We start from the raw sequence: 19,176 nt of genomic DNA on the forward strand, positions 1-19,176 counted from the left end.
TAAGTAAGCTATTAAGACTCGACTGTACGCTGTGTTCGTGTTTTCCTCCGAAACAATAAGTTCCGTTGCAGCAGCCTTTCAACGCCTCTCTTTGTCTCTCGCAAGCAAAGTTGACCCAGACAACAAAGTAAAGCTATTTTTCGGCTACGAGCCCGACACGGAACCCGACGTATTAGCCAGAGGTCCCTTTACTACGGTTCGGAGCCGCGGACCTTTAGTAACAGTAATAAATCACAGCAATAGTACATTCACGTAGTTGTAAAAAGCATGATAATATATTAAGTAATCCAAAGTATTCAGAATACGTTACCCTCATTGAGTAACGTAACGGAATACGTTACAGAATACATTTTGGGGCATGTATTCGGTATTCTGTAATGGAATACATTTTAAAAGTAACCTTCCCAACACTGCCTGTAATGTAGCATTCTATTTATCATCCATATAAGGTAACTTCCAACTCCAAAAACCAAAAGTCATACCAGCCAAAAGACCAATGTTAAAGATTCAAAACGTAGAGTCCGAAAGCAGCGGGCAACTTTTATCCTTTATCCTGTTGTGACACATGAACCAGTTTTCCACCTGATGCAGGTTCTGATTTATGTGGTCTTCCAACTTAGAGTTGATCTCCAGTGCACAGTAAGAACTAATGTCACAATCTTAAGTCCCAGACAGCAGGGATGGAGTTTGATCTACCACAAGCAAAGAGACTTCCTGGAGAAACTGGCTCCTGCCAGCTGAGCTCAGCCGAGCCTTCACGCAATGTGAAACCAGGGTGAGCTGGTTATCAATGACTTAGCTGTCTATATAACGGCTCAGTCACACTAGAGTAAAAATCAGACAGCAACCTCCTTACAAGTAGGAGAAAAATCAATGGCTGTTATTACACTGAACTTTTTTTGCTGTTGGAGTACTTATTGCGACTAGTTGAGGGTGTTGCATGCTTAACTTCTGTGCAACCACTTTTGATTTTGAGACCTGTCTCCAAACAACTGTGGTCTGTCTTGTTAATTGGTGAAGCTTTGCAAATGGTTGCTGTCTACTTTATAAATGCAGACAGATTGACAACACCTGGCGATCCATCTATAGTAAGTCAGTCTACACTGATGAGTGCAACTCGTAGTAGAGTCATACTGAATTGGTAATATTCTGGTTGTAATACAATGTTATTTTGCAGATAAATTACCATCCTGCAGAAACTACATTGTTCTTTGTGGAGGAATTTCTGTTTCAAATCTGTGGCTCGAACAGTAAGTAGTTAATGTTTCTAATGTACATTTTTTGTGTGTAGACAACAACAGATTTGCAATTTATCAGTTAATTGCTGTGTTATCAGAAAAAGATGTAGGCATATAATTGGCAACCTGACCCCATTCAATCGCAGACTGATTGTCTTATTGCCATTTTATCACCATCCTGATGCCAACAGAGTCACTTGGAAGACAGATTCAATGTATTTGGATCAAACTTTAAAAGTTTTGATGTTTTCAGCCTTGTATACCTGCAAAGTGCACCTGTCTCAGTAGTTACAACACAAGCATTTCTCCCCCAGGTAAAATGCATTTTGAAAACCCGCTATAACCTTTTAAAAATATGACAATGCCTCTGGTCTTTTTTTTAATCAACTCCTATATGTGAATATGGATCGGAAGCAATCCATTCACTTAATGTTAGTGCAGTAGCATCTCCTACTCTTATCTGGAGCCTTGAGCAAGCAGGCAGGTTGATAACAGAAGAGAAACAAAGGACGATGAGGAGGAGGACTTTTACTGGAAAGTCTCAACAAGAAAGCTGTCAGCCACTCTGCGATGTTAAGGTAATAAGGTACGTTAAGGTAAAAAAGCTTCTGGGACACAGCGGAAGGCATGATTACTGCAAATAATCTCAAAATGGGAAATAATCACTGCTGGAATATGTATAAAGAATGAATAAAGAATGAAATAAAGAATGAAGGGGGAAAAAAGGCAGATACTGATGCAAAAAATCACTCGTTTGTCAAAGTTATTCCGCTTCATCTCCAATTTCAAGCACGCCCCTCCTCCCAGCTTTAATCCCAGACTTTATGAGGGAGTGTTAAGGTTAAAAGGTTAATAGGGATGATTATAAAAAGATTAAAATCAACTAAAACAGTGGCATAAAGTCCTTTCATGATAGCCATTCTATTGAAGAACACAGATGATGAGCTTCAGTTTGTCGTTGCACTTTTTCCCTATACTATACTCACACTACATCTTTTTTTCCTGTTGCCATACTTTCATTTCTATCTATTTGTACACATAAAAGAACACAACTTAGTTGCTTTTACGCACGAACCCTGATCTTCTTGCATCTACTGTACACTGCTGTTGCAGCCTATAATTTATGGACTGTGCATGATGATTAGGAGCCTGATTCCTTTGCGGTTCTAATGTTTTTTTTTTCCGCTGTTAGCTTTTCTCTTTTAGGTTCCCTGTCTGAACTTTTTATTTTTGAAGTTGTAGCCAGCAAAGGTATCCCCTCATTGATGGAAATAATTGGGGAGCGGTGCATTTTAATGAGTGTGCGCCCAGTGCTGAGCTGGAGCAGCTGGATCAGAGTGAGCTCCCTCGCCGGCTGCCTACTGTACATATAAAAGGACGCCGGGTCCGCGATTGTTGGGAACAGCCAGTGAAAGCTTGGAAAAAAGAATCCAGATGGAACGAGCTGTTTTCTGAAACTGTGAATAGTAACATATTATGAGTCATTGATTTTCACTGTTTGGTGCCAAGCCGGGGAGGGGGACCGCATGTCCACTGGAGGAATATGTTCCTTTGAAGGGCCGGTACAATCAGAGATGGGATGACAAGCCCATTTAATTAGTATGTTCAAAATTAGGGCATGCTTAGTCCCCACACACAGTGTGCCTGCACACCACATCCACTACAAAGGGCAATTATGTCATCCAGCACTTAATGATGGCATGATGGAAGCGATCGATCGAAGGCTGCAGAGAGGGTGCTTGATAAGGCAACTGCCAGATACTGTTGAATACATCAAACACACCACAAGCTGAATGCTGCAATCCATACTCAGCATCAATATTTCTGCTTTGGTCTCAGCTGAGGGGAAGAATGAATCTCACTGAAAACATATGTAGTGGAAGTGGATATCTAATAACTCTGCTGTCCGTCTCCTAGCTGCGTATGGAAATAAAGTTGTTTTTTTCCTTTATCGAGCGCTGCTTATTGTGTTGTCTATCCTTTCGGTTACACTGAGGGAGTGAGTCCTGCATGTGGTGAAAGAACTGAAAGTCTGTGTTTCGCTCATTTCTAGCTCCGTCAGTTTGTCCTTGGTCACTACTAGAGGAGTTTTGCATTCACAGTTCAAAACAGTATCTTACACACAAGACTCTAAATTCATTCTCAGTCTACAACAAGCTGTTTTAACTCCTTCTCTTGTTACAGTAGGTGGACTTTCTTCTGATTGGCTGCCAGACAGTTTAATCTTCTGTACCCTGTACTCACAGGAAGGAGGTCAACGTCACCAAGATTCAAACTCAGCGATGGTGTCAATCTTCACATAATTTTTCGAGTTATCGTTTTCACAAAGTTGGATGTTCATGCTGTCCACCTCCTGCACGCAGACCCGATGGACTCATGACAATACCCCATCAGCTTTTAATGGCTAAGATTAAAAACTATGAAACTGAGTGTTTAGATCAGCTTCACAGGGGTTACTTGCCATTCACTGACCTCCTTACTTGAAACTAATGTCTTATATATATCTTATACATCCATGAAAACAATAGGTCAACTTTAGTTGCATTCAGTATATTGCATTTTTCAGCAGAGTCCTGCAATTCCACACAAGACATCAACCCAGCTTCAATGGCAATCAGCCTAACTCTTCCCTGTTTCACAGTAAAAGCATTTAATTGGCTTTTATTGTGAACCTGTGTCCGATTAGTCAACCAGATGTTGCCGTCCTCGCTAGTCAAGTCGAGTCCAGTCAAAAACATTAATTATTCAGCTGGTTCTACGTAGCGACCCGTCACCAGTCAGCAGCATCCCTCCGTCTGTGACGGGAAGTTATAAACAAACAAGGTGAAACGTGACGTGTTTGCTGTGTTAGAGGACAGTGAGATCTAATCACCTTCTGTACAGGTGCAAGAATGCTAGCTTTGAAAGAAAGAAAGTTACTGGTGCAAGCACTGCTAACATTAGTTGATCCTTATTCTTAACCTTTATCCAATTCAGAGCTAGAGCCTATGCCAGTTGTCATAAGGCAAGACATAGAGGGGTCACGAGTCTGATGTTGGGCTCTAATGTTAGCCACACTCAGAAAACTATCAAAAAAAATACTCAAAAAAGCATGAACAGAATATTAGATACGTTGCGCGATAAATTCACCGCGCATGTTCTTTAACCTCCTAAGACCCAAACTCTTCCATGGCATGCATTTTTAATTTCTCTTTGATATTTGGGCTGATTGGCACCTGATGAATGTAAAAACAAAGAATTACCAGATTTTTTTTTTTTTTTTTTGCTAATTTTTGTTTCTGAGAAAAATGAGATCCACATATGAGCATATTTGTTTAAAATTTCAATAGAACAGTGGCAGTATTTTTCAGTCGTGCGACCGTTTTGGGGATCGGCCCAAGTTTCGCCTTCATCGTGTGTCGTGCATCATGTAGTATACGTGATGCGATTAACACCTCACGACCAGCTCCCGATCATCAGTCCCTTGGTCGTAAGAAAATCAAACCTGTTTGAAATCCTGTCGGCCATCGTGAGGGTGTCACCGCGGCCTCTCACACTGCGCACGCGCAAACACAGAAATGAAAGTGAAAAGACGGAGCAGCGCGGCTGTGCAGCGTGTGATCTGCACACAAGCGATGGAGGCACAACTTGTAGAACTTTAGCAAGCTCATCTGAGCCTTTTCGATGTGGCCTCACAAAATTATCACGACCACAACAACCGTGAAAATAATTGGATGGACATTGCTGCTCAATCACAGCTGCCTGATCAATGTTTTTCATTAGCAATTTAGCAAAGTTGATAGTGGTGGTGTGCGTGTCTGTGTGAGTGAAAGACAGAGAGGGAGAGCGAGCGACAGATTTTCCGTTATAACCTTCATGTTATGGACGCACAGTGTGAGCACTCAGGTCGCATCAGACCATCGGGCCGCATAGTGTGAGACCCTGCATCGTGACCTGCGAACTTCTAACCCCTGCGAGTCAATCGTGCAGTTTGAGCAGGAGCTGAATAACGTGACTGAAAAAATCACACAGTATATGCCCAGCTTAAGTGGATATCAGGTCCTTGTAGAGCAAAATGTAGTATTTTGGTCTAGACAACCCAAAATGTGATGTCCACATTTGTGGATGCCAGGTCCTAGGAGGTTAAAGAAAAAGTACAAAACACTTCTAACTTTGAAAAGTTTTTAGCCGATTCTTTAAAAGTTTTCAACCAAAAATTTTTTGAAAAAGTTCCTGCTAAACAAGTGAATAAAATACCCTGAGATTAACCCTAAGTTTGTTTGACTACTCACACAAAAAATTCCTTAAAAAGTCTCCAACAACAACAAATTATATTAGAGATGTCAAGGTTATAAATTGTGTAAAAAAATGTAATTTATGATTTTAAGCTGACAATTCTATTCATTATGATTCAGTTTTACTTCAGTTTATTTCTATAGCACCGCTTCACCACAACATGCACCTTAAGGCTTTTAATGTGGTGCCAATAACAGTGAAAGCTGGCAATCATAAGAAATCATAATGCTGTTGAGTATGTAAGCTGAATTTTATGAATGTGTTTTATTTGTTATATTATGTTTTATTTGCCTGTTGTGCTTGTGTAATGTATTGCAAAAGATAAAAAAGTAAAGGTTATAAGTTTAACTGTATTAATATCTCATCTTTTATTAGTTTTAGGGCACTTTTAGGAGAACATTTACACAATGTTTGCACAGCGCAGTCACAGCTGCACGTTGGCAGAGATACCGCTAGTCTTGTGCACACATGAAGTAATGCATATAGCATGAGTGAAGTCGTTGTGCAGCCTGTGCATGCACGTCTCTCGTGTCAACAAGATTTTACTGTAAATAAACATGTATTTTAAAGCATTTCTCTAGTGGAAAATATGCAGAAGACAGAAATGTTTCCCGGATTTTTTTCCTGGTTTGTGTCTGCGGGGCTGCCTGTGAGGAAGCCTGAGGCTCATATAGTTCTCCACCAATCACAGAGTTATTGCAGCCTGACAGGCGAAACCCAGGGCAAAAAGATAACATAGCACCACCTGTTGCTTATGATTCTTGATGCTGTAAAAGCTGCAACATAATAACCATGTCAGTATTTCTATCAAGCTGCTTTCATAATTTTGAAGACACAATTTGGATTTTTTTGGCAAATAAATCAAATTGAAAGTGTTAAAACTGCTCATGTGATCCCATAAAACCTCCCCTTAGAGAGTGCCTGACCTTCCTCAGCAAAATGACACCCTCCTGTGTGCTCCTATTGGTGGTGATCTCAAACATCCCAGGCCCATCGCTCCCAATAATCCGGTAGTCCATCTCCGCATTCTGGCCGATATCCGCGTCCATGGCTCGGATCACTCCCACGGCAGACCCAACCTCGATGGACTCGGGTACCCTGAACTCATAGAGGGCTGCAAAGAGTTTATGAGACGAGAAGATTTGGTTAATCGGGGCAACACTGAAGCTGTTCAGAAAAAAAAGAAAGCTTGAAAGTGTGTGTGTGTGTGGCAGTAGGACCGCAAAAACCAAGGCCATGCCCTTGGTTTTTCTTTTCATGCCAGATTTCAATTTTTTTCCTACACAAAGATGCAATTCATATAAGTGGTGAATTAGCGCCTCTTTTTTAAGATCTCCTCAAGTCTAATCGAAAAGCAATTACAACACCCCTAAAACGCACCCCGGGATCGATTTAAAACAAACCTCACACACACACACACACACACACACACACACACACACACACACACACACACACACACACACACACAGTCACACACGACGCGCCGGACACAAAAGAAGCAAGCGCCACCCCTGACAGCCCGACGAGCGTCATAACGTGAGTATTTTTTACGGCCTTGTTAGTGAAAAAAGAAAGAGTGTAAGTGGGTGAGTCAGAGAGCAGGAATACAAGAGAGCAGGTCAGGGAGAAAGTGAGTCAGAGCCAATCAGAGAGCGGCAGTGTAAGAGCCAGCCGAAGAGGGAGAGCGTGTCAGAAGGAGTGTTGGATTTAGTGCTGCTACATTTGTAGATTAGCTGCAGAAAGACATCTCATATGCGCCGAAACATATTTCAGCTCCAAAACAGACGTTTGGCCTTTCACGTAGGTTGCTACAAGCCGTATTGACTCACCACTTCAAGTTTAGGATGTAACATAAATTCTGGGCCAATTTGCTCAACATAAATTAATTGCTTCTTCTTCTTCCTCTCCCTCCCCCCACCCACACTTATTTTCCGAGATGATTTCTGGGTTTGAGGGGGGATAAATTGATGGCTGCCTGTCGGCCGCGGCAGCCTCGGTTGCATCTCGTATGCTTAAATAAATAGCTGGACTGCGGGAGGGGAGCGAGGGTGATATACACACAGCCTGCGGAGACAAACAGCAGTGACACACTAATAAAACATGCTGACAGTGTTTTGGCAACGCCTGAGTCGGCAGGTCTCTGTGACGCTGACACTTGCCTCCAAACACACACACACGCGCGCACGCTCACACACACACACACACTGCAACACTAGAAGGTTTCCCTGGGCTAACAGGTATTTAGCATTGGGTGGAAAAGAAGAGGCATCACTCCGGCAGACAACAATGATATCGCTTCCTGACACTCTACCTCCTCTGGGTGTCCCATTACAATATCTCTTCCTCTTTCTTCCTCTTTCAATCTACCCGCGACCCCCACCCCTCCACCCCCCACCCCCCTCGCCTCTATCACAGGCTGTCTTTCTGCCGTCCGCTTCACTCTTCCTCTTTCTTCCCCTTTCTTCCCCCTCCTGTCACCTTCGCCATCCCCGTCGTATCCGTCTCCCTCCCTCCGTCCTCTCGCTCTTCATTCATTGGTGGAGGGGTTTGAAATGACAGCATCTGCCACCCCACCACCACTGCCACCACCCCCGGAGCTGGTGGGAGTTCCGCAGGCGCGTGTTTGCCTTGCGTTTCGCCCCTGTGCGCACGCGTCACCCACCGTACAGTGAAACGCGTGGGGGGTGGGGGGAGCGAGGGACATGACAACATCGGTAATCTGTCAATCTGATCTGGCTCCCTTCGCCATTTATTTGCCAGATGCAACGAGAGCAAAGAAGGAAGTGGGGGAGGGAGAGGAAGAATGGGAGAGAGTATGTGAAAAGCGAGTAGGTAAGGAGTAAAAAGGAGTGAGTGATTGATGAGCGCGAGTGTAACAAAAAAGAGGAGAAAAATGCACCAAGGACAGTTTGAGCACTAAATTAAGAACAGTGGTTTTATGGAGTAAAAAGGCAGCAGAAGAAAGACTTAATAGCAAGAGATAGACAAAGCGAGAGGAAGAGCAGGGGAGATAAAACCCAGTGAATGTACTCTCTTCATTTAATAGGGATTACAGGGCTGATCTGATGCACTTTGCAGGACCCTTCGCTCTGTCATATGGCTCTATATTTAATTATTCGCTGCCTTTAAGAGGCCCGCCTTAGTCGCACAAAACCCAGAGCTCCCTGCAATAATCCAAATTCATTTTGAAACTGACACCAGATGGGGGCTGCCTGCCTGGCATCAGCTCACACTGACAAGTGGTTCTCGTGAGCTGAGGATTGGTCACTGTGTGTGTGTGTGTGTGTGTGTGTGTGTGTGTGTGTGCATGCACAAGTCCACCAGAAGGGCTGTACTCACTCTTGGTGAAGCGTGGTGGGTTGTCGTTCACGTCTGAGAGGGTGATGCTGACTGTTGTGGTTCCTGAGAGCCCGCCCATCTGTCCGGCCATGTCTTTAGCCTGGATCACAACCTGGTAGTTTTCTTTGACTTCCCTGTCCATGCCAGGCAGGGCTGTCTTGATCAGGCCTGAGGAGAGCAAAAAAAAAACAACCAAAAAAAGAAAAATGTAGATTTGCAAAGAGAATAGCGTGCATTTGATCAGAGCAGGCAATCTGTAGCTTCATCCAACTCATTATTTTCTGTTTTCCTCTGATTATCTGTTATTTTATGACATTAAAATCAGTCCAGCTTTGATTTTAAAAAACTAGGGGGAATCAGGAAGACAATAACAACGCAAAAATCTGGATGAAAATCAGAGTTTTAAAAATGCTCCAAACTCTGAAAAGTTTACCCACTTATGTTTATTTGCTTAGAGAGAAACGACTCGCTGCTGCATAATCAGCAGCTCGTTTGCCCATTTTCCTCTTCACCGTCTATAACTGAAAGCATTTTCTGAGGTGCGCTCGGTACAAGAGGACCCGGTGACCTCGTTCACCCTTCAACTCCGGTCACTACTCACTTTTACAGCTTTTACAGCAAACTTTTGACAGAGTGGGAACATAAAATCAGAGCGAAAAGCAATTTAAACCTGCTTCTTTTTAATGACAGGGTTTTTTTGTGTGCGAAAATCTGCAAAAATACATAAATTGACATGCTCTATTCATGCAGTATTCCAGGTAATTGTACACGCTGGCACAGAGAGAAAAGAAAACAAGTATGAAAAGATAAAAGCATGCCTGGACTGTAAAGTGTAGAATATGAACACTGAAGCAAAATAATAAGCAGTTAGTAAATTGATTAATCAGTCACCAAACTGATCAATAGCTACATTTGGTAAAAGTTTAAATAGCCCCAAACCACCAGCTGCAGCTACTTAGTTGTGATTGCAAATTTTAGTTTTCCTACTCTAAACAAAATATCATTAAAGAATGCTGAATTGCCCGAAACTGCAGTTCCTCTAGTGGCCACTTGAGGCTGCTTTCTAAAGTGAGTCAATCACCATAGACTCCCATGTTAAAATGCCCAACTTTACAGCAGAAATGATCATGTCTATACCCTGCTACAAAATCCTTTTTATATCCCAATAGATAATACCTCCCTTTGTGACAGGCGCACTTTTAGAGTTTCTTTAATATTTCTCCCATTTACATTTAATTAATGCTTTAAGTTAGGAATGTTTCACGTAGCTTTGAGCTTTCCGTCAAGTCTCAGAACTGGACGTCTTCATTTTAATTGGGGTGTAGGTGCCTATTGGAGTAATTATCTGCCAAATCACATGGCAAGAAGTCTGTAAATGAGTAAAACTGTAGTATTTTAGCTGTATGCTACTATCACTAATTACAAGATATCTCTGCCTGTGCAATGAACCTATAAAGTCTTGATTAACCTTGTTAATCAAGCTTGCCACTGTGGGCTGATAACTTGGAACTCCATCATTTCATCCAGATGTGGTCACTTCTGGCTGAAAAACAACATAAAAGTGGCTAAACTGAGCATTTACAAACTAATGAACACATGGCAATGTCTCAATGCCTCAGTGTTAGCATTTTAGCAGCTATGACGTTGTTTTTTTTGGAATCAACTGTGAATGATAATTAGCAGCCAAAAGAAGAAAAGAACAAGAAGTGAAGACAGTTGCGTTAAAAATGCACCAAAAAGCATAAAACCATCTACAGATCTTGTTCTATGACTTGAAATCGTGGATGCTAGCTTACAGCTAGCAGCTACAGATCTAACTGCAGTCAAAGCACCCACAACTCGAAATATGCAAACATTATGCTTCAATAAAGTTCCAGCCAGTGACTTATAAAGGAAATCCCCCCTGCACAGCTGTTATGAAGGTGCACATTTCCTACAGAAGCCAAAATCAGGCTTCTACGAAGATGCTTTTAACAGAGTTGGGAATTTTAACATGAAAGTCCATGGAGAATGGCTCACTTTTGCAGACAGTCTCAAGTGGCCACTTGAGACACATCCTGCCAAAAAGCCGGATGAACAGACTTAAAAACTAATTTTTTCTGACTGCCTTTGGCCTTTCAAATAACTCAGTGTGATTTAAATGTGGTAAATGTACAACATCAGTAATAGATACAGTATGAACATGAGCAATAAATACTTTCTAAGGAGTACATTTGCTGTCACATGGCAGAAAATAATGCTTCCATGGGTGAATTGGGTATATCTATAAATATATATCTTTTAAAAAAGTACAGTTCTCACCTGAAACATATCTAAAAATAACAGCCTGAATCAGCTGTATTGAATTAATGATATTTCATCTCTTAGATTCATGCATCTACAGGCCAGATAATTAAACCACTAAGAACATTTTATTACTCAAAGGTCAGTGCTCTTGCTCAGCAGCATGGAGCTCAGCGGCCACCCAGGAGCACATTTTAGTGTCTGTGTTCTCATGATTTAACTGGTAAGTGGACCAAAGAGCCAACATACCAAAACCACGGCGTATTCCTTTAATTTCCTAAGTGTAGCATTTGCCTCCAAATGCATTCGGCACCATTTATCTGCTCTTTTTTTCTGAATTAACACTCTGTTAATGTTCAGCCTTTCAAGTGCCGTGCAGTTGCTTACTTCTCGGCTCTGACACCTCAGATCTCTAGTTTGGAGTCAGGACAGAAAGCGAGTGAAGCGGTAATTGGCAGCATATTCAAAAGGTGTGCTCCATCTCCCATCAGAGTCGGTCTTAAATCCTGTCTGCTATTACACGTTTGAATTTGAAGCATCATAAAAGAGGAGCAGGTGGAGGGGGGAGGCGGCGAGGGGAGACGCAGACAGACATAGCGGAACGGGAGAATGTAGATGAAAAAATAAATTTCGCCCTAAATAAACTGTTCTGACAAACTTCAGCACTTTTTGGCAGAACTGATGATTCACTGCATATCAAACAATAAGGAAGAAGGAGCAGCTGATGTGGCGCATCGCTCACGCTCAGATCAGAGTGGCCTACGCTGTTCAGAAGGCCCTCCAACTTGCTCCTTTTGTTCCTCCCATACAATAACTCCCCCCCTCCCCAACTTCTAACAATGTACAATTTATCTCAGAGGCAAGGAAACAGCGATCGTTTAGACGGTGTTGCGGGGAAGGAAGCAAAGGTATAGCATCTTTAGAAAAGCAGCATCTCGCTCGCTCTGCACCTCTGTCTACCTTTGTTATTGTTTAATGACTACAATGCACACAGAAGAGGAGGAGAGGAGAAACAAATCCTGCTTATAATGTGATGTCCAGGCATGTCTTTGTGTAAGAGGGGATGTCAGCTTACATACCACATGTGGGATAAACCATATTACTGTTAATCCCTCTGCTAATCTGCAAATGGCTTTTTTTGTCATTCTCCTTTTGTTTAAGCGGGGAAAAAAAGGACACGAGCGGGATGAGTTCCAAAGCGCACATTAATGATTAAAAGTAGCAAGCGGTTACATTTTAGGGGTTGGTTATTTGCCATTCTCTCTGTCTACAAATCCCTTGCCACACGTCAGCCTGCGAGGAGAAGGCTGCTGGTTAAAGGGAAATTCACTGCATTTATTTCAGGATTTATCCTCTGATAAATTGTTTTTAATTCACCTTCCCGCTGAAGCAGCGTTCCCTCAGCATGCCTGCGCCGTTTCTGTTTCGTTAGCCATTCGTTATCTTTCCCACAATGGCCACCCCCAGAAAGAAAGGTGTGAACTTGTTGCACTGAGCTGTGGGTTACACACGTAGGTGGAGAGTGCAGTGGCTGCAGCATTGTTAGAGCAGCAGGATGAGAGGCTTTCTGTTCAAGAAAGAGCGAGGAGCTGTGCACATCAGTCAAAAAGCAGCGTCCTTCGGGGCTGCTGTGCATGCCGCTCTACTAAAGCTGCTCTCACTGAGGAGAAATTTGCTTTTTGTGTGATGGATTTCTCCTTCAAACTCTATAAAATTTTTGTTTAAAACAAAAAAAAGACTACACTATACTTTTTGCTTATTTCTATGAAAAGGTTTTCTTTCACCTAACTTTTAAAGTTGATTTCTTTTATTAAAGTTACACTCTCTTCTCTCTTTGTGTGTATTTTTTTTTTATCAACGCTTAAATTTATAAAGGAAAGCTTGAATTAAAGTCAAACTTTAATTTAAGATCTACTGGTATTTTCCCACACAACCATCCCGAAGATTTGCTGGAGGTCAAAGGAGAGGGACCAGACTGCTTTTGGGCTGACAGCTCAAATAACCAGAATCCATAGCGCACTGAACCGTGAAGCAGATGGGCTACAGCAGCAGAAGACCACACCGGTGTGCCACTCCCTTCAGTTACAAACAGGAAATTGAGGCTACAGTTCCCACGGGTTCACCAAAGCTGGACAATAGGAGATCAGAAAAATGCTGCCTGGTCAGATGAGTCTTGATTTGTGGTGCACGCCATGTCACAAAGCTCATCTCAAACTGGTTTCTTGAACATGACAATGAGTTCCCTGTACTCAAATAACCTCCACAGTAACCGGCTCTCAATACAATGGGAGCTTCAACAAATCTGCAGCAACTGTGTGATGCTATCGCGACAATATGGCTCAAAATCTCTGAGGAATGTTTCCAGCAACTTGTTGAGTCTGTGCCACAAAGATTTGGAGTAGAACTTGGAACTAGCAAAGTGTACATACACACTGAAAAAAATCTATATGTTTATGAAACTTGTTAGAAAAAAAGAAAAGAATTATTATGATTTTTAAATAATTACTTTATGCAATGAATATAATTTTTATATATGTCAAAGACTTCTATTGTGAAAGGAATGAACAGGAAGAAGTCCTTTTTGCACAAGGTTAGAAAAAAACCCTTTGATTACAAAAAAACAACATGGCATCCCAAGATCTTGTCAATACAAAAAGTGACATCAGTCTGGTTACATGTCTGTCTTTCACAGACAGTCTGCAGGGTCAGAACACGAAACCCTCAGTGGGACCATTTTCACAGCCACAAATCTGTTTAATTGTTTGCTTTTTGTTTTTTTAGCGCCAAACCAAAGCTAAACCAGACTCCCATCAACACATGGCTGTCAGTGATCACAATCAAATAAATGAATGACGACACCGTGGCAGTGGATATCATAATATATGATGATAATGGAAGGTCTCTCCCTTACAGTATAAAACGTCTTCAAATTACTGTTGTTGTGAATATAAATAAACCTGAACTGAATTTAACTGAATTAAATTGGCTGGTATAACAACAAGCATTAAAATCAATATTACACCCCTGCCGTTGCAGCTGCTGCAGGATAATGCAACATCCCGAATCTCAACACTCCACACATTTGTTAAAAATCCTTGAATTCAGTCCCTGCTGTGTGTGAGAAAGTGTCAGTGTTGAATCTTATATTTCAGGTAAAAGTATAAAAAGGCTAGATTTTCAGAGATGAAGGACAAGAAATTCTTTCCTGTCAAAGCAAAGGTGAGAGTTAATTAGCTAATTTTTGGTAGCTACCTAACTTTGATCCATCAGTCTATAGTTTCAGGGTCACCGTGGTCAGCTTTCTGGGTCAGCTATGACAAGGCAGTAACATTTTGAAAAGGTTATATGACATAAACCTAATTAAAAACTTATTTCCAAAGTTATTTAAAAGAACTCAGCACCAAGAACCAGAGTCACGGGAAGAAGGAGATTGCTACAATTTGGCCACTTTTTGATTCCATGACGTGGTTAGAGGAGTGTGTTTAAATAAGATCCAGTATGCAATGAACAAGCACAGTGGTGTTGCTAGTCGATTTACCAACTATCTGACATCAGCTGGGATAAAAATAACTGGCTGTGGCACCAGTAGAGCTTACTAGATTGAGCAGGTGACCCACATGCCGAAAGGCTAGTGCAGGGGGGGCCTGGGTTAGAGTCTGACCTGGACCACATCCTGCTTTCCTGTCTACTCTACAGCCCTGTGAAAAATAAAGGCTAAAAAGAGGTCTAAAATAAATCTAAAAAAAGAGAAAAAACCCAGTTTGAATGCACAGGAAAGACTCATTCTGTCCAAAAGCTCTATATAAAACAGATATAGTAAACTTTTAGTTAGTTTTAGCCCCTTAAACCTTATGCTGAGCATTTTCGCCATTGAAATGTTAGCTGTTTGAGAACATATGTGCATGGCGGTGCTTGATTTGTGGGCATAACTTGTCACAAAGAGAGGCAGCAGTGGGTATCACAACACTTTTCCCCCCCTAACATTTTACATATTTAAGTTTATGAAGGACATAATAAGGAAAAGCTCTGCCTACTTTAAAAAAAATAAAATAAAAGGCTTTTAGCAAAGTTCTGTGATGGTGAATTTACGGGGCTCTCCGATGACATGTCAACTAAGATCCATCAAACATTTGTGTCCAGGCGTCTGTACTATAATGATGCTCTGAATCCTTAAGAGTCGCCCCCTACTGGTCACTGAATATAACAAAATAAGTAGGTGGAAAAAAATGGATAAAAATATCAGAATGTTTCTCTTTTATGAAAATATTTAGACTGATTGCTTGAAATGACCTGAGTTGTGTGCTGTGAACCGGGTGTAATAATGTCTTTGTCTAAAAGAGATAGAGATACAAAGACGTCTTTATCTATCTACTGGAGGCATTGGGATTATTTTCAGGTGAGGTTTCTTTTTTTTTTTTTGTTGCATTTTACTGAACACTGACCTGTTTCTGGATCCACGGAGAAGTACGGCTGGCCCTCCAGGATGCTGTAGACCACTTTGGCGCTGTTCCCGTACGTGGCGTCATCGGCGTCTGTGGCTGTCACCTGAATTACCGAGGTGCCTGCGGGTAGGAAGATTCATGACAATGATTTAGATCAACTCCTCAATACTGCTGAAAATTGCCTGCTGGATAATTGGTTAAGCTGATGCACCTTCTGATGAGGTGTCGGATCCTCTTCTAATCACGCCCATGCAGAATGTGACGGATCATTTCTGTCCCTTTGCGTTACCCAAACCAATCTTTATTCCTCGGCCACTTATACCCTTATACATGATTGATTTTTGCAGGTAATCAATAACTCCTAATGTATTTTTCTAAGTATATCTCTCTAAGCATGCCAGCAGCACCTATACTGGCTCTCTGCAAGCCCCGAGAAGCCTATTAGCGTATCCACAGATCTGGAGTGTCTGAGAAGCCAAATATCTGATAGCAGGCGAACGACTGTGATCCATTTTCTCTTCCAGAAAGGCTGAGGCCCTATTTCAGTAGAACAAAGGGAAACGGTTAGCCAAGTGCTACCTCCCAAATGGCGCCTTGCGGGGCCAAGTGTTGCCTCATTAAATGCAGAAGAAAATTAATTGAGTAGAAATATTTAATGGCGAAGTGGTATAAATATAGAATTGTGCAATACAATGGGATAACGACCTCATGAAACTTCTGTAATTTGATGTCAGCAGAGATCAGTGTGGGGTGAGACCAGAGTTTCCCTCCTTTAAAACCCATGTGATTTGTATGGATGAAGGATGTTGTAGAAATAAAAAAAAAAAGGCAGACAGAGAAAGACCACGGCTGTCTGATTTGCTGTAAGTGACAGTTCGGGAGGATTCTTGAGCAAGTTCACCGAACCTTGATCGCTAATACCTTTAACTAGGGAATTAGACTCAAAGAGGCTTTTCTGACATGGCGGCTTTTAGAAAATATCACTGATCCACATCAGCCATCTCATCGGCAACTTTAAGCTTTCGAGACAAGAATTTTCTGACAAACAAGTCAGGAATAATCACGGTTCTTTGTGCAGGGGGAGTAAATTACCCCCAACTGCAATCATTCACTTGTCAAAGGGAGGAGCGCGTCAAAATCTTGAGAGTCCGAGCGAAGGATGTCAGAGCCGTGAGACTATAATAAAACTCAAAGTGTCACATTTAAAGGGGCAGTGTCTCAAGGCAGTCACTCGTGAACACATGCTCTGCCAAGCGGTGACATCACACCTCGGTTGTTGCCATGGGCACCCGTGCTGCCCTTAGATAAGTGCCGGCCTCTCTCTTGGGGTTGCTGAACCAAGTGACAACTCTGTCACATGTCTGAGCTGCAAGACCAACGTCCCTCAGTCCCAGAAGCACGGCAGCAGCAGCAGCACAACATATAGTTCGCCCCGTGTTTGCGTGCAAGTATTGATGACTTTTTTTTCCTATTGTTTATCTATATTCATGAGGCTGCTGTGTGCTTTTAGGCTGGAGCCAAAGTGCACCGTGAATTATTTCATTTGCTGTTTGAATAACAAGCAGAAAGGACGCCGCAAAAGCAGCGAATGGTGTCGTGCGCCGTCTAAGGAAGTGGCAGTGCAGAATCCACAATTATTCACTGTGATGACACAGCTGACAATGTCGGTAATTAAATTAAATGTCATTTTAACAAGATACAATACTGTATTTAAAAGATTATCTGCACCGGCGCTGTCGAGACGCTTTTACCTTGTTTATTCTCCGGTCATAAAACAGCTCCTAGTCTTTCTCGTTTAATTAGTTGGGCCTTCTTTGTTGCGTCGGCATCATTATTATGATTGATAAAGTCCCATTGATCCAGTAAGGCTGGCATTTTATAACATCTCTATCCTGTTTGAATCATAATCCTTTTAATTCGGCTCCTCTTGCGCGCACAGGCGCAAACCTTCATTTGTGTAAACATTTAATTGTCTGAGTTGTCTGATAAATAGCTGTTTTTAAGAGTCTAATATTTATGGCTGGAACGTACCAATGTCAGACATTTCAGGGACTCTGGCCATGTACGGGTCCTTGGTGAAGCGCGGCTCGTTGTCATTGATGTCGTGGATCTTGATGATGAACTCGGACTCGCCCTCGAGCGCTTCGTTGGTGAAGCGGTTGACAGCTTTGGCGTGGAGGATGTAGAAGCCCTTCTCCTCCCTGTCCAGCCTCTTGGTGGCATGGATGTCCCCTGACTTTTCATCTATCTTGAAGAGGGTCCCGGCTCCTTCCCCTGTCAGGACATACTTCACGCTGCCATCTCCTCTGTCAGAATCCGAGTGAAGCTGTGTGGAAAGAAAGAGGGGGGAAAAAAGGAGAAAATATGATTTGGATCCCCTGCTACACCACAAAACACCCATTTCAGGCAACAGTTTGTGGCATTTTCACTTTAATGAATTTCCATTTTGCTGCTTTCTACTGCTAATTGTTATAGCACAACAGAGATTCAAACTCGGCTTTATGAAAGCTTTCACATTTGCTTAATTTCCTCTTATGAACAGCGAGTGTCAGCTACCCTTTTCCACATTTAAAAAAAGAAAGAAAAAAAGATCTCCTTGTTAGCCTGAGCAGAAATGGTGACAGTGAACAAAAATCTTCATCTGCTGCAGTCCAAGCTGCACCACTTGATTGACGGCTGCAAAAACACATCCCGGCGATGAGCGCTTTGCAGCAAAGATGTCAGCAAAAATCACATTTCAAAGCCGAATCATGGCATTTCTGATCGACTGCGCGCACATCGGTGATCTGACCAATCTGGGCCCTGGCAAATAAACGCTGACAGCTTTTGATAAGTGTGTTTGGTGTTATTTAACAGATTCATATCATCTCTGGTAAACTGTCATCGTCTTGTGACGATACACATTCACCTCGCCTCTGTGAAGCTCGCGTCCTGCCAAGAAGAAAGCCAGCAGCCGGAGCGTGTAAAATGTCGCATTCACTGCTACTGTTACTTTTTTACTTTTCACTGAAGGGGTGGGTGAGGGAGGGGACACACACACACACACACACACACACACACACACACACGTATGTGGGGTTACCAGCATGAGTGAGCACACGCCCCGCAGCCTGCCAGTCCCTGATGGATCAGCAGCAGGACCAACATGCCAGAAGACCACGAGAGCCCACTTGTGTGTGGAGCTCCTCGTTATTATTATTTGCTCTGTTCCTCCCTATCTCCTGTTTAATTTTTTTCTGCATGAACAGCAGCTTAGCATGCTCTGACATTTTAATTCCACAGCCAAATCTCCCCCACCCCAACCACACACACACACACACACACACACACACACACACACACACACACACACACACAACATATTTATCTCCGAGAACTCATCAAAAGCTTGTCCAGTCTTTTCTCCCCTCCCACTACTTCCCTTCCTACTTCCCTTTCCCCTTTTTTAATAACCAAGGACACAGTAATAATTGCAGGGTGGGGTGGCGGGGGAGGTAGAGGGCAAAAAAGGAGGGCACATGTTTGCAGACACGGGCAAACATGTCAAGCATAAACCGAGGCAAACGCTATCCGAATATTTACCCGCCTAAGTGGAT

The 19,176-nt window shown here is 42.4% G+C and overlaps 1 protein-coding gene across 1 annotated transcript in view; it reads right to left on the bottom strand.

Annotated features, from left to right (window-relative positions):
- LOC134634103 (cadherin-6-like) overlaps nucleotides 1-19,176 on the bottom strand; it is a 75,105-nt gene that overhangs the window by 19,425 nt on the left and 36,504 nt on the right. The window contains exons 3-6 of the mRNA XM_063483173.1: nucleotides 17,612-17,906; nucleotides 15,581-15,700; nucleotides 8,856-9,023; nucleotides 6,440-6,627 (exon numbers count right to left, since the gene is read on the bottom strand). Of these exons, the coding sequence (XP_063339243.1) occupies nucleotides 6,440-6,627; nucleotides 8,856-9,023; nucleotides 15,581-15,700; nucleotides 17,612-17,906 (771 nt within the window). The remainder of the gene's footprint in view (nucleotides 1-6,439; nucleotides 6,628-8,855; nucleotides 9,024-15,580; nucleotides 15,701-17,611; nucleotides 17,907-19,176) is intronic.

Source organism: Pelmatolapia mariae, linkage group LG9, assembly GCF_036321145.2.
Source record: "Pelmatolapia mariae isolate MD_Pm_ZW linkage group LG9, Pm_UMD_F_2, whole genome shotgun sequence".
NCBI lineage: Eukaryota > Metazoa > Chordata > Actinopteri > Cichliformes > Cichlidae > Pelmatolapia > Pelmatolapia mariae.